Genomic DNA, 14970 nt, shown 5'->3' with positions numbered 1-14970 from the left:
TGCGAGCTTCTCCCACCAAGTATGTCCTATACTTCCGGGACCTGATTCCTCGTTATCACAGAATTCATTCCAAAGGGGCCATCCTTCCCCTTTGAGATATTTCCTGATCTCTTCCTCCCAAATGGGACATTGTCCCACTCTACTGCTGCTGGTCGCTGCGACCGCAAATTCCTCGGGGTTCATTAGGTGTTGCATTGCCATCTTTCCTATCCGAATGCTTCTTTTAAATTTGGAAGAGGGGAGCTAAGGCGGTGCTGTAAATACGGGTATGGCTTTCGCTACTTTCCGATATACAAACTTCCGACAGTTTTGACGCAACAAAAAATCTATCAGTTTTGCCTTATCGCCCTGTTAGTTACGCATGCATACACACACTTCCAAATTATGACTATTGATCAGAACTGCTTGAACACTTGTGGTTTTCTGTTTCCAATTGGATCTCTAATTCAAATTCTGGGTTCTCCCAGAGTGGTTTTCCACTTCTAGATCGGGTCCCGTCAGGATGTCGCCAAATAATGTTGCTAACTTTTGCCTTAGTTTAATTGCTCTGTTTTATCACCTTTGCTCTTGAGTCGCCAGGTATCTTTCTGATACCGCCACGTGGTTCAAGTCCGAGTAATGATCAATAATCCAATACACCAATACACCAATACAATTTAAATCAAAACACATTTATTATACACAGTAATCACTACTCATGTACAAATTCTCCGTTTAAGCTACTTCTACGGCTAACAGGCCAATACTTAACTTGGAACTGGCCCACCAGGTCAGGGAAACAAATTGCCTTTCGTTCGGGTTCTGAGCCTGCGGGATTCGAAGTTGGTACAGCTTGGTAGCTAGGAGCACCTATCTCGTAGCAAGTGTTGAAGTAAGACTTACTGGATATTGGCGGCGGTTGAACCGGTCACTGCCAAGGGTTGGTTCGTGTTGCTGAGTGACCCGGTCAAGAAGAACTTGGGCTTAATTCTTATAGTCCCCAGGGGCTTCCCGCCTTTCGGGGCGGACCCTGTACCTGGTTCTAAGTGATTGGACTTTGTCCCAATCACTTGGTTCGATTTTCTCCAATGCTGGAGCGGTTCCCTGATCGATGGGCGGTCCTGAGGTGGTCGTTCACCTCCCATTGTGTAGGCTTCTGCTGGCGCCAAAGAGTCTGGTTTGGCTTTGTGTCTAAATGTTGCTCATTGTTCCCGCGGATTGCTCATTAATATGCAGATGGCTGGGGTTTTGTTATGCTGATGGTTGCTGGTATCGATCTTGTCTGGCCTTTCCAGAGGTAAATACACACTCAACCTGCAGCTGCTCGTTTGTGTCCTGTTGGCTGACTTTCCCATCAGCCTTTGCCGTTCGCCGTTTTAAATCGGGAGTTAGCCAATTTAAATTGGGAGTTAGCCGTTTTAACTGGCTACAGGGAGCATCTCTGTCTCGTCCCCCGGTGCAGTCTAAAATAGTCCGATGTTGTCCTATTCGTCCGTACGCTTGCCACAGGAGCCCAATACAGCAACCTGACCCAGTCAATAAAGCCCCCCTCAAATCCGAACTGTTCCAGCACCTCCCACAGATAATCCCATTCTACCTGATCAAAAGCTTTTTCTGCATCCATTGCGATCGCTACCTCCACCTCCCTACCTTCCAGGGGCATCATGGTCACGTTTAACAACCTTCTTACATTGGCCACTAACTGCCTACACTTAACAAACCCCGTCTGGTCTTCCCCTATAATGTCCGGAACACAATCCTCCATCCTGGAGGACAACATTTTGGCCAACAATTTGGCATCCACATTCAACAGGCATATCGGCCTGTAGGACCCACACAGCTCCGGGTTCTTGTCCCGCTTCAGAATCAGCAAAATCGTGGCCTGTGACATCGTCGGGGGCAGCACCCCTCTTTCCCTTGCCTCATTGAACATCCTCATCAACACCGGCCCCAATATCCCAGAGAACCTTTTATAAAACTCGACTGGGTACCCGTCCGGCCCCAGGGCTTTACCCGACTGCATGGCCTTCAGACCCTCCACTATCTCTTCCAACCCGATCGGGGCCCCCAGCCCTTCTACCAGCTCCCCGTCCACATTTGGGAAATTTAGCCCCTGCAAGACGTGCCTCATCCCCTCCGGCCCTGTAGGGGGTTCCGACCTATACAGCCTACTGTAGAAATCCGTAAATGCCTTATTCACCCCTGCTGAATCTCCAACCAGGTTCCCATCTCCGTCATTTACTTTCCCTATCTCCCTGGCTGCCTCCCTCTTTCCAAGCTGCTGTGCAAACATTCTGCTGGCCTTCTCTCCATACTCCTAGATCGCCCTCCTCGCCATTCTCAGCTGCTCCACCGCCCTCCCTGTGGTTAACAAGCCGAACTCCACCTGTAGCCTCCGCAGTACCCTTAAAAGCCCTGCCTCTGGGGTCTCCACATACCTCCTATCGATCTGTAGTATCTCCTTTACCAGTCGGTCCGTCTCTGCCCTGTCCACCTTCTCCCTATGGGCCCGTATCGAGATCGACTCCCCCCTGACCACCGCATTCAGTGTTTCCCAGACCACCGCTGCTGAAATTTCCCCCGTGTCGTTGACCTGCAGGTAGTTCTGAATACATTTCCTCAGCCGCTCGCACACCCCTTCGTCAGCCAAAAGTCCCACATCTAACCTCTAGTGCGGGCGCTGGTTACCGTCTTTACTAACCTGCAGGTCAACTCAGTGCGGAGCATGGTCTGAGATTGTGATCGCCGAGTACCCCGTGTCCACCACCCCTGCCAGTAAGGCCCTGCTCAAAATAAAGAAATCAATCCGATAGTACACTTTATGCACGTGTGAGTAGAAGGAGAAGTCCTTCACCCTCGGCTGCCCAGATCTCCATGGATCCACATCCCCCATCTGCTCCATGAACCCTTTTAGTTCCTTTGCCATTGCTGGCTCCCTGCCCGTTTTAGAGTTTGACCGGTCCAAGCCAGGGTCAATAACTGTTGAAGTCCCCTCCCATGACCAACCTTTACGAGTCCAGGTCCGGTATCTTCCCCAGCATCCTCTTTATAAACTCCACATCATCCCAATTTGGCGCATACACATTTACTAATACCATCTGCACCCCCTCCAGTTCCCCACTGATCATAATGTACTGACCTCCCACATCCGAGACTATTCTACCCGCCTCAAACACCACCTGCTTATTGATCAGGATCGCGACCTCTCTAGTCTTTGAGTCTAGTCCCAAGTGAAAGACCTGACTGACCCAGCCTTTCCTCAATCTAATCTGGCCAGCTATTCTGAGGTGCGTCTCCTGCAACATTACCACGTCCGCCTTCAGTCCCCTAAGATGCGCGAACACATTGACTGGCCCATTTAACCCTCGAACATTCCAGGTGATCAGCCGAGTTGGGGGGCTCATTGCCCCCCCCCCCCCCCTTTCGCCGATCAGCCATCCCCTTTTTTGGGCCCGCCTCCAGCCCATGCTCCACGCCTCCACCGGCCCGCCCCCAGGCAGCCTCCGCCCCCAACCTCGTCTCTGTCCCTTAGCCCAAGTCCCTCTTTCCCTCCCTTGTCAGCAGAACATTTACCCCCTCTTTCCCCCCCCCCCCCCCACAGAAACAACCTCTGTAAACCAACTCCTTTAATAAACCGAACATATGCACAGCCCCCACTGTGCTTCCGTGAGCTAGCCCGCCCAGCTAGCTTGGTGGCCCCCATCCCTGGCGCCGGATAGTCTCCCACCTATTGTGTCGTCGTCGTCCCCCCCGCTCATTCAAACATACTCCAACATCAAACAATCCCTGCACAATTGCCCGATAGAAAAACACCAAGATCTAAACAAGCACACCTCCATCCCCCAACAGTGCAAATGAAAACCTTAGCTCACTCAGCTCTGCCGCTGGTCCCAAATCAATGCAAAAGGCATTGCAAACAGCTTCCACAAAACAAAAATCGAGAAATTTTTCTTTAAAAGAACAGAAAAACAAAAAAAAACTTGAACGTTGCAGCCAAGTTCAAAAGTTCTCAGTCCATCACCAGTCCTTTCCTTTTCGCGAAGTCCAGCGCATCCTCCTGCGACTCGAAATAAAAGTGCTGTTCCCCATACGTGACCCAGAGACGGGCCGGATACAACAGTCCGAACTTCACCTTTTTCTTAAAAAGGATCGACCTAATCTGGTTGAAGCCTGCTCTTCTCCTGGCCACCTCCGCACTCAGGTCTTGGTAAACCCGCAGGATACTGTTGTCCCACTTACAGCTCCGTGTCTGCTTGGCCCATTGTAGAATACACTCCTTATCCAAGTACCTGTGGAATTTCACCACCATTGCTCTCGGGGGGGGGGTTCCTCCCATTTGCGGCTTCCTCGCGAGTGCTCTGTGAGCCCTGTCCACCTCCAAGGGCCGGGAGAATGCCCAATCCCCCAGCAGCTTCTCAAACATGTCTGCGATGTATGCCCCAGCGTCCGCTCCTTCGGACCCCTCCGGGAGCCCAACGATTCTCAAGTTCTGCCGGCGGGGCCTATTCTCTAGTTCCTCCACCTTCTCCAGGAGCTTCTTCTGCTGGTCTCTCAGCATCCCCACCTCCAACTCCACCACAGTTTGATGTTCCTCCTGCTCAGCCAGCACCCTCTCCATCTTCTGGATCGCCCGATCTTGGCCGTCCAATCTAAGCTCCAGCCGCTCAATCGACTCTTTTATCGGGTCCAAGCAGTCCTGTTTCTGCTTAGCAAAGCCTTCCTGAATAACTTGTATCAGCTGCTCCGTTGGCCGCTGGGTCGACAAACCAGAGTTCCGGTCCTCCGCCATGCTGTCTCCCGCTGCAGCTTCAGCCCAAGCCTCCTCTGTCTTTCTGTTTCTGCCTTTACGAACACTTCTAGTCCTTCTCTCCATACACCAATGTGGGAATTCAGGACACAATTGCCTCTGTCGCCAGTTTTACAATTCGTGTCTGGTAGAAAAATGGGGGGAAAGGTCCAAATGTCCGACCCGAGCGGGAACCACCAAATGTGCGACTTACTCCTTCGTAGCCGCCACCGGAAGTTCCCCGGTAATGGTGTTTGAGGGAATCGTTAGCTGAGACAAGAGAATTTCTTTGTTCCTCTTAGCATTGTGCACAGTTAGATCTTAATGTCTGTCAGGTCAGACAGATAGACCTGAGTTTAAAGATTCTTCTGAAGAATAGATTCCAGTTAGATGCCTGTTGAAAATTGTTTTCAAGTATGTGTTTTGTGTCTGGCAAGAGCCTTTTGATTATAAGACATTGGTTAAAAAGGTGGCTTTATTTTCTTTAGGATGGGCCTGGTTTTTATACCACAAGATGCCTTGCACCTACATTGGCGGAAGCACTAAGAATCCTGCAGGTTTGTTTTGATTGTTTTAGGTTGAATTAAGAATGCTGCACTCCATAAATCTTTTCTTAACATTTATATTGAAAAATACTCTAGTATGTAAGTTCAGCTTTTTATAAATATGCATACATATTGAGATTTTTTTTTAAAAAAACAAATACTAAGAAAATTCAGTTGTCAAACAGTATGAATTAATTATGATAGAGTTCTAATGGCTATAATTTTCCAAAGTAGGAATTGTGGCACAAGGACATTTTATATCTGATCAGAATTTAAATAATGCCTAACATTAAAAATTTCATCAATGAGCTTTTATCCATATTGGCCACCAGTAAGTCCCACCTTGGCATCCGTAATTTATTTCTTCCAGAAATTCTGTTGTCTTCACTTCTGACTGTGTATGTTTAGAAAACCCATCCAACATTGTAGAGTTTGTTCTCAAACATGCTTCTTTTCATTCTTCAGTAATCCCTGTTATCTGAATATGTCTGATGTCCAGGCTTCTCTGGCCTGTGTCCTAATCTTAAATTTATAGATGTCGGCATGTGTATAGTGAGCATCAAAACAGCTGGCACTTTGGAAGCATGTGAATTATACAATGTTAGTCAGAAAAGTAGGGATGGGAATTTGAGGAGGACCATTTGCTCTCATTGAGTTGAATTATGCAAAATATGTGCAAAACCTAAACTGACATCCTGCTGCAAAAACAGTCTGGGATTTAAATACACATCTTTAAGGCTTAGCCTTAAAGCAAATGTATTTTGTACTTACTAAATTCACATTTTTTTAAGACTAGTAGTGTATAACACTATTGAAATTTGAAGTTCTATTCATTGAATTTCTTGCCATACTTCGGTTTGTTTATGTCTTTTAAATTGGGACTTGTATTTGCAAGTGAATAACTGGTTTTGGATGCCCGTGTTATTGGTAATGCTCCAAATCTCCCAGCTTAATTTTAAGTAATTATGGCAAGTGTCATAGATGTCCAGTGCATGCTACTTTAATATTAAAGCAATGACATTTTATGGGGGAACAAAATCTAGGTTCTACATGGGTATTCATTTTTGACAATTTTCCTGAAGGGCTCTTTTAGCAATATTTGCAGTGTTAATTTTACCATTGCCTATATATTTTGAACTAAAATAGAAAGGCTTAATGCTCCCTAAAGTATATATTGTAGGAATTAAACTGACATTTCCTCCAAATCTTTTGAGGAATTCTCATTTTTACAATTAAGTTTGTGAGGGAAATCGCTTTTGTTTATGGCAACTTGCATCTAAGGTACTAATGACTTGCATTTTCAGGAACATGCTGATCCAAAAAAACTAGATTCAGTTACAACTGGCTACGGGTTTCCTGTGGGCACTGCCACGCTGATTGATGAAGTTGGCATTGACGTTGCCGCACATGTTGCAGAGGATTTAGGAAAAGCATTTGGCTCTCGAATGGCTGGTGGAAATGTTGAACTATTAAAGGAGATGGTTGCGAAGGGATTTTTAGGTAAGTAAAATTAGTTATGTTGTAACAAATCTATTGACACAACATGGAGATAATTCTTACTGAAACCAGTAATAATGAATAGGCTGTTTCCAAATATTTGTAGCCCCTTTTCTAATTATTTCCTCATGCTTGCTGTATGGTATCTGTTATCACCTAGCTTTGTTGCAATACATGATCAGGTCCTAGAAATGCAATTCAGTTCTGTTGATTGGTTATGTTTCACAGAAGAATTGAATTCAACCCAAATTTATCAGCTGGTTCCTTTTTTTTTTAGCCAGATTCAATATTGTGCTCTGATTTATTCGAGGCACTTATTGTCTTCTGGGTCCAGTTTATCCTAATGCTCTGCTTGATTGTCATAGAAAATTTATTGCAAGATGATGCTGAATAAGTCTAATGAGCTCAATCCTCCATCTTTATGCAAATTGGGTCTCTAGTTGAGTACTTTTCTCTGTGATTTACATGATATTCTAGTCTCTATCTCAATAGTTACTAATAGTTACTAGTGGTGAAGCATTTCATGGACTTTGCCCTCTGATGAAAAATCTTCCTTCTCCCATTTCCCGTCAGTTCTTGCAGTGACATTCCATTGTCTCTGACCCCTTTTTTTCCCCAATACTCCAAGAATAGAAACAATCTTTGACACTTATCCCCAGGTTTCATTCAACCCTTCACTGATTTCTCAGCGGCATTCCCACTCATCACATTCCTGCTGACTACCTTGCTGCTGCTAATCCCAGTTCTGCTGCAAAGACCGGGCACTACACCCTGACCCATGCTCCTCAGGGCACATGCTCTCCTTTTGTAGAGTAGAATGTGAGGTGATTATGAAGGGGTTGACGAAGTTGGTTCAGGGAAATTGTTCGCTAGTAAAAGATTTAGGAGATTTGTCTTTGAAACAATTAAATGTTACTGTAGCAATTGAGAGTTTGCAGGTCTCTGATGCATATTTACCAGAATAAAGTAATCAAATTCAATTTTAATTCTTTCAATTTCAGGTCGTAAGGCAGGAAAAGGTTGCTACCTTTACCAGGCAGGTGTGAAAGGCAAAACTTTGAATCCAGGAGCTAAGGAAATTCTAGACCGCTTTAAACTGCCCGTTAACCTTGAGGTGTAAGTAAAATGTAAAATGTTTTGCAAATCCTTCAAAGACATCATGCTCGTTGGTGGATAAATTTCATCTATACTCACTCAATTCCATTGTTCATGAGAACTCTGACCAATAAACAGCCAGTAATAAATAACTGTTAACTTTTATTTTGAAGTTCTCAAAAAGCTTTGCAGCCAATTAATTACTTTTGAAGTGTTGTCGTTATTTACAATTGGATCAGTAGAATGGCCTGTTCTGCCACACATTAGGAGACCAAGGTTTAAAGAAAGAAGTGGCATGCATTTAAATAGTGACTTTCATAACCAAAGATTTCCCAAAACACTTGCAGCCAATCAAGTATTTATTAAAGTGCAGTCATTGTCAATGCACCCTCTAAGCTGTGCCCGCCCCCTGGTCTCCAATGATCTGGAGACTGGACGATTTGGCTCAGTGTTTCTATACGTTCAGGCACAGTGTGTGCATGAATGTGCACACTTATGGAGGATGGAGAATTGTGGAAACATAGAAATAGAGTCTGCTGTATTGTGAAAAATGTTAACCATAATTTTCAACATGTAAATTTTAGGCCAACTATTTGAAATATTTTTTTCCCCCTCTAACTTTACAGAGAATTTACTGACTCATTTTCTCTCCTTCTAGTTCATCAGATGAAGATATTCAGTTGCGACTGGTGTCAAGATTTGTGAACGAGGCAGTCTTGTGCCTTCAAGAAGGAATATTAAGTGACCCAGTTGAGGGAGATATTGGTGCTGTTTTTGGCTTAGGGTTCCCACCATGCCTTGGAGGTAAAGCAGTTGTTAAATTTGAAAGGACCTATGTATTTTGTATGTCAGGTTTTTGGGTATTCCCAGATTGTTAAAATCTATCATTTTTAAAAAGTCTGCTAAATATGGCCCGTGGGAAGCATCTAATGCAAAGTGTAAGCTTACATGACTTTGTTAAAAAAAAAAATTCAAATTTTATCTCAGGAATTATTTTTCTGAAGCCAAGTTAATGGCTGAATGCCATTTGTACGGAATTGAAATTTTATATCAAAATTGAGTCTTTTTAAACTTTTTTTTTGCTTTTTTTTTTCTCCAAATCCCAGCTATTTTATTATATTAATGTTAGGAGCAACTATTTTCCTTGATTGACGTACACGGTTTGAAATGGAGTTCTTCGTGAAGTAACAAAATACGAGACGCAAAATGTTCCCATTTGTTAATGTCTTCCACTTAAAATCTAATAGTTCAATTCATGCCTTCCCAACCTCAGGTTAAATCACCACCAGTCAGCTTTCCCCCTCAGAGGGGAAAGCAACCTATGGTCATCTTACCTAATAGTTGAACAAAGAGAAAAGCTTTGTCTAGCACATTATTCCAGCACAGCAGATAGTCTAATGGTAAATATTGAATTATGTCAAGTTAAATCGATTTGGGGGCAAGAAGGAAAATAGACAATGGGTAAACAAGAAAATCAGAAAATTGAAGCTTAATTGGGCAGAGTCCACTCACTGAATATGCACAAGCAGCTTGTATCCTCATCTGCCAATAATGTAGTGGGCCCATATTTTCCATCCATATTTTGCATGGGAAATGCTGATAGCACGAATCATAATTTCCGGCACACAGTTAAAAGATTGCTCATTAACCTTTTTTTAAGAAAGCATTCCTGTAATGATATTGGTCAGTGAAGCAATACAAATCATTGGTTTCTATTCACAATGGCAATCTGGCAACCTTTATATAAGTATGGAATGGGGGATTTGATTTGATTTACTTTATTATTCTCACATGTATTAATATACAGTGAAAAGTATTGTTTCTTGCATGCTATGCCAACAACACATACCGTACTTGGGGAAGGAAGGAGAGACTACAGAATGTAATGTTCCAGTCATAGCTAGGGTATAGAGAAAAATCAACTTAATACGAGGTAGGTCCATTCAAAAGTCTGATGGCAGCATGGAAGAAGCTGTTCTTGAGTCGGTTGGTATGTGACCTCAAACTTTTGTATAATTTCCTGACGGAAGAAGGTGGAAGAGATTATGTCCGGGGTGCATGGGATCCTTAATTATGCTGGTTGCCTTTCCGTGGCAGCGGGAATCATAGACAGAGTCAATGGATCAGAGGCTGGTTTGCGTGATGGACTGGGCTACATTCACAACCTTTTGTAATTTCCTGCGGTCTTGAGCAGAGCAGGATCCATACCAAGCTGTGGTACAACCAGAAAGAATGTTTTCTATGGTGCATCTGTAAAAGTTGGTGAGAGTCGTAGCTGACATGCCAAATTTCCTTAGTCTTCTGAGAAAGTAGTCGTTGGTGGGCTTTCGTAACTATAGTGTCGGCATGGGGGGGACTGTGACGGTTGAGGAGTATTTATCTAAGATCTCCCCGATTAGTCGAGGTTGTAAGCTACTAGACAAGGTCTTGTTTATATCTAATGTAAGACTCGCTATATGGGAGATCTAATTATAGTATAAACAATGTGCCTTGCTTTCAATACCTTCAGTGTACAGGGTAGACTGTGACTTAGATGACTATCTTATCCTTAACGTGACTAAATATTTCTAATTCTTGAGAGCTGGGCATGGGCAAGTAACCCTCCAGATAGCCTCAAAGGGTGAGAATATGATGAGTCTGAGTTAAATGTCACTCTTATTTATTAAAATAGACACGGGTCTGCATGGTAAAATATATACGCAATTTATTTAAAGAAAAAAGGGTAATACAAGTGTTTTGATAAATGATACAGTTTGACAGATGCAGGATACGTGATGAGTTAGCCTCTGAACTTCTTGAACGATATATTTGCTTAAACTAATAACATCTCATACTCACATTGACTAGTAGTTCTCGGAGCTCGATACTCAATCAAGAGCTGAGCTCAGTGAGTCGAGATTGCAGTTTTAACACCCAGTAATATCCTAAACAGCTCTCCAAGCGAAACTCTGACTTTCGCAGCGTTTGCTTGAATATTTACATTGTTTTTACACTCCTGGAGAGCTAAGGAGTTCGAGGGGAGTTTTAGCTTGGCCCCTTTTTCTGGAAAACAAGTTAACTCCCCACAGTTATTTCGAGACAAAGAACAATCTTTCTCTCTTGGTTCACAAGGCCTTAATTTCAGGGAGGCCTATCAGGGCACCTGTTTCTAAAGATACAAGGTTGATATCTCTTGAAAAACACCAGCCTCCCTTCTTGGCAAGGTCTCTTGCCAAGCAGTAGCCCCCCCTTAATGGCAAGGCCACAAGACTTAATGAGTTCACTGCATCTGGACTCTTACAAAGATAATACATATTGAAAACCATTATTGCGATAAGTAATGGTTTACATTGATAATGGACTCATGAGCCATCAGTTTTTAATATAGGGTTAAATACATGATTTAATATAGCATCAACTCTGATCAGCTTTTAATATAAAGTGAATATGTGATTTAATATAAAATCAGTTCTGATCAGCCTTTAATATAGGTGGATACCGCCACAGGACCAGGACAGGTTGTTGGTAATCTGGACACCTAAAAACTTGAAGCTCTCGACCCTTTCTACTTCATTCCCATTGATGTAGACCAGGGCATGTTCTCCTCTATGCTTCCTGAAGTCGATGACAGTCTCCTTAGTTTTGTTGACATTGAGGGGCAGATTGGGTGTGGCAGCAGTGGGCTTGTGGTTGAATGTTGCTGATCATGCCTGAAACGGGGTAAATCCGAGTCACTTGAGTGAGGTACGAACTAAACCCGGCACCTGTAGAACTTTGTTTCCACTCCTCTGGAAGAGGAGGCAAAGCGTGCTTTTGATTTGCTTTAGGAGGAGGGGAAAGTCTACTCAATTTTTCTTCTACTTCAATTCTCTGTCCAAAGGCAGGTCCGACCCACAGCACCGTGACCTCCACCATGAGCAGGACAAGGATGCAGATCCCAAATCTATTTTGGGCAAAATGGAGAATTAAACTCCATGCCATTAGCACCCATACTATCCACACCGACAGCCAACTGCTTCACCAAGGATTCTCAATTGCTGTGGCGACATATACCTTTATATGCACGTTTAGTCCAGAGCTATGAATACTGGTGGTAGAGGCTCAATTTTCTTTCCATCGCATGGGCTACCAGGAATCTCTTAACATCTGCCATTGATGTGTGTTCGAAGGATTTATAAATTGATATCTAAACTGTTTAGCCACATTATGAACCCTGCATAATTGGCCATCAAGTCCTGCAGTGGGACTTGAACCCAAAATTTCTGGTCCAGAGGCAGGCGCGCTAGAGCTCCCTCTACACAATTAGCCACAATTTGATTTAATAAATATTAAACTAGTGGGTGGCACAGTGGTTAGCACTGCTGCCTCACAGCGCCAGGGACCCGGGTTCAATTCCGACCTCGGGTGACTGTGTGGAGTTGCACTTTCTTCTCGTGTCTGTGTGGGTTTCCTCTGGGTGCTCCGCTTTTCTCCCACAGTCGAAAGATATGCAGGTTAGGTGGATTAGCCATGATAAAATTGTCCAAAGATGTTTAGGTTAGGTGGGGTTATTGGGATAGGGTGGGGGAGTGGGCCTGGGTAGGGGTGCAGACCCGGTGGGCTGAATGGTCTTCAGCACTGAAGGAATTCTATGATTCCTCTATAATTCTATTCTATAATAAATATACCCCCTTCCTCCCAAATAATTTTTTACAAAATGCAAGTACTGCTGTGACTATTTTAACTGGTCATACAGTTTTATATATGGCTGGATAAGAAATTTTACAGTCTGATTTATGGTAGCTGCTCGGACTTTTGATTTGTTTCAAATGCATGGGATGTGGGTACTGCTGACTGAGCCAGCATTTATTGCCTGCCCCTAATTTCCTAAAGTTAGTTGTTGGGCCATTTCAGAGGGCATTTGAGCCAACCCCATTGCTATGGATCTGGAGTCAGATATAGACCAGACCAGCTGAGGATGGCATATTTCCTCCCGTAAAGGACGTTAATGAACCAGATAGGGTTTTACAGTAATTAAGAATGATCATGTCATTATAGACTTTTATTCCAGATTTTTACTGAATTCAAGTTTCGCTATCTGCTGTGGTGGGATTCAAACCCAGGTCTGTAAAGCATTACCCTCAGGCTCTGGATTACTAGTCCAGTGGCAATACCACTACACCCCAGCATCCCCAGGATGCGTTTGAATGAATCCTGCACAGATCTATACACCCACTTGTGTGAAATAAGTGTAATCTCGTTGATAAGAGAAACTAATAGCACTGTAATGGCCAAATATTATACACAGTAAATCATTCAGATTGAAATTGATTTTTAATGCGGTTTTATTCACTTTAGGACCATTCAAATTTTTGGATGCCTATGGAGCCAACAAACTGGTTGATAAGATGAAAAAATATGAAAGTGTTTACGGCAGTGAGTTCACACCTTGCCAGATGTTGCTGGACTACGCTAAGGACACGAGCAAGAAATTCCGTCACTAAGATGAAGCTTGTGCCTATCGACATAACAAAATTCCGCCAATAAAAATGTACATAATTGCTGAGTGTGACCATTTTTTAACGGTTGCAATCAAGTTTCTTGTATACATGAGGTAGTTTTATCTGAACTGTTGATTTCTCTAACATTAAATGATATACAGTATGAATATACTTGTTTTAGTATTTGATATTTTAGCCAATCAGCTTTGATTAGTGCCTTCAATAGCAACTTAATCTGTTGCACTTCTGCATAATGTACTATTTCAATGATGTTCAATTTTGCTCTTAATATATTTGAAGATTTGTTTCCAACATTTTTTTTGAATGAAACCTGGTAAGTTCATATCAAATTTGACTACTCCTTAAGGCCATTCCAATGCAATGTTATAAATATTTTTTTTTAATTGATTATAATGCTCTGTCACTTATTTAATATTGTGGTGCTTATCATGTTTTTAATAACATTGGGTTGGAAATCTGACACACAAATCTCTTTCAAGAGGAAAATTTGTTTACCAGCCAATAAGCATTGAAATTTGGCAAATGAGTAAAATGCCATTGAATTTAAAATCTGAGCATGATTTGACCAGAAAGAAATCATTCTTGCATTTTCAAAGCCATTGTCCATCTTGAGGTAATACATATGCTCACATTTTTAACTCCACTGATCAGCTAAAGACATTCCAAGCACTAGTTGGCAAATATAACGCTAGCTAATTGGCTTATAAAATGAATACCAGCTGTAAAGCTGTTTTTTGTTGATTGGGCTAATGGGAAACTTCCCACATTAAACCATTGGGAAATTAGCATCAACCAATGTTCCGACTCCTATTTGAAATACACTGACCCTTGCTGGAAACTGTACATATCATGTAATGCTGCCATGTTTGAATAGTCAGCCTGAAGATTTGTAGGATGGTCTGTAGTTTAGGATGCTGACATAAACAACATTTGCCTCACTGAAACTTAGACGGTAAAACTTGGCTGATTGTAACAGTGGATTTTTTTTAAAACAGGTTAGATATACCCTCTAGACCAGGTAGTCACATTGCATTTAAATCTTGTGGGGAATTATTTACTTCAGAATGTAGCCTTGGTAAAATTCCTGAAAAACTAAAGTACATGTAGTAAAATACACAAGTAGCATAGAGAATTACTATGAAATTAATCATTACAATTTTACTGGTCATAATTTTTGTTTTAATGATTTTATAAATTAGGTGAGCAATACAACTAACATTCTACAACAGTCCACATCAAATTCTCTTGCCCAAGTGCCAAACTTCCTTTCCTAATCCCCAGGCTAGCTGATATAGTAAATGGGTCCTTCTCCTTGTCTACGATGCTCCCTTTCAAAACTGTCCCCACCTCCTGTCCTTACAAACTATCAGAGGTTTACAGCACAGAAAAATCCTTCGCGTTCTGCACTGGTCAAAAAGAACTATTTGACAATCCCATTTTCCAGCACTTGGATCATAGCCTTGTATGTCTTGGCACCGCAAGTGTACATCTAAATATTTCTTATATCATGAGGGTCTCTGCCTCTACCACCTTTGAGCCCGTGAGTTCCAGACTCCCACCACCCTCTGGGTGAAAAAGATTTTCTTCA

The 14970-nt window shown here is 42.7% G+C and overlaps 1 protein-coding gene across 3 annotated transcripts in view; it reads left to right on the top strand.

Annotated features, from left to right (window-relative positions):
- Window positions 1–13528, top strand: part of hadhab (hydroxyacyl-CoA dehydrogenase trifunctional multienzyme complex subunit alpha b) — a 91603-nt gene extending 78075 nt beyond the window's left edge. For all 3 annotated transcript variants that reach the window (XM_072498989.1, XM_072498990.1, XM_072498991.1), the window contains exons 16-20: window positions 5254–5322; window positions 6615–6810; window positions 7809–7923; window positions 8561–8706; window positions 13219–13528. In XM_072498989.1, coding sequence (XP_072355090.1) covers window positions 5254–5322; window positions 6615–6810; window positions 7809–7923; window positions 8561–8706; window positions 13219–13364 — 672 coding nt within the window. In that variant the 3' untranslated portion in view covers window positions 13365–13528. The remainder of the gene's footprint in view (window positions 1–5253; window positions 5323–6614; window positions 6811–7808; window positions 7924–8560; window positions 8707–13218) is intronic.
- Window positions 13529–14970: the final 1442 nt, after the last annotated feature.

This window comes from Scyliorhinus torazame, chromosome 4, assembly GCF_047496885.1.
Source record: "Scyliorhinus torazame isolate Kashiwa2021f chromosome 4, sScyTor2.1, whole genome shotgun sequence".
Taxonomy (NCBI): domain Eukaryota; kingdom Metazoa; phylum Chordata; class Chondrichthyes; order Carcharhiniformes; family Scyliorhinidae; genus Scyliorhinus; species Scyliorhinus torazame.
Note: the sequence above shows the minus strand (reverse complement) of the source record. Positions and strands in the feature narration are given on the sequence as shown.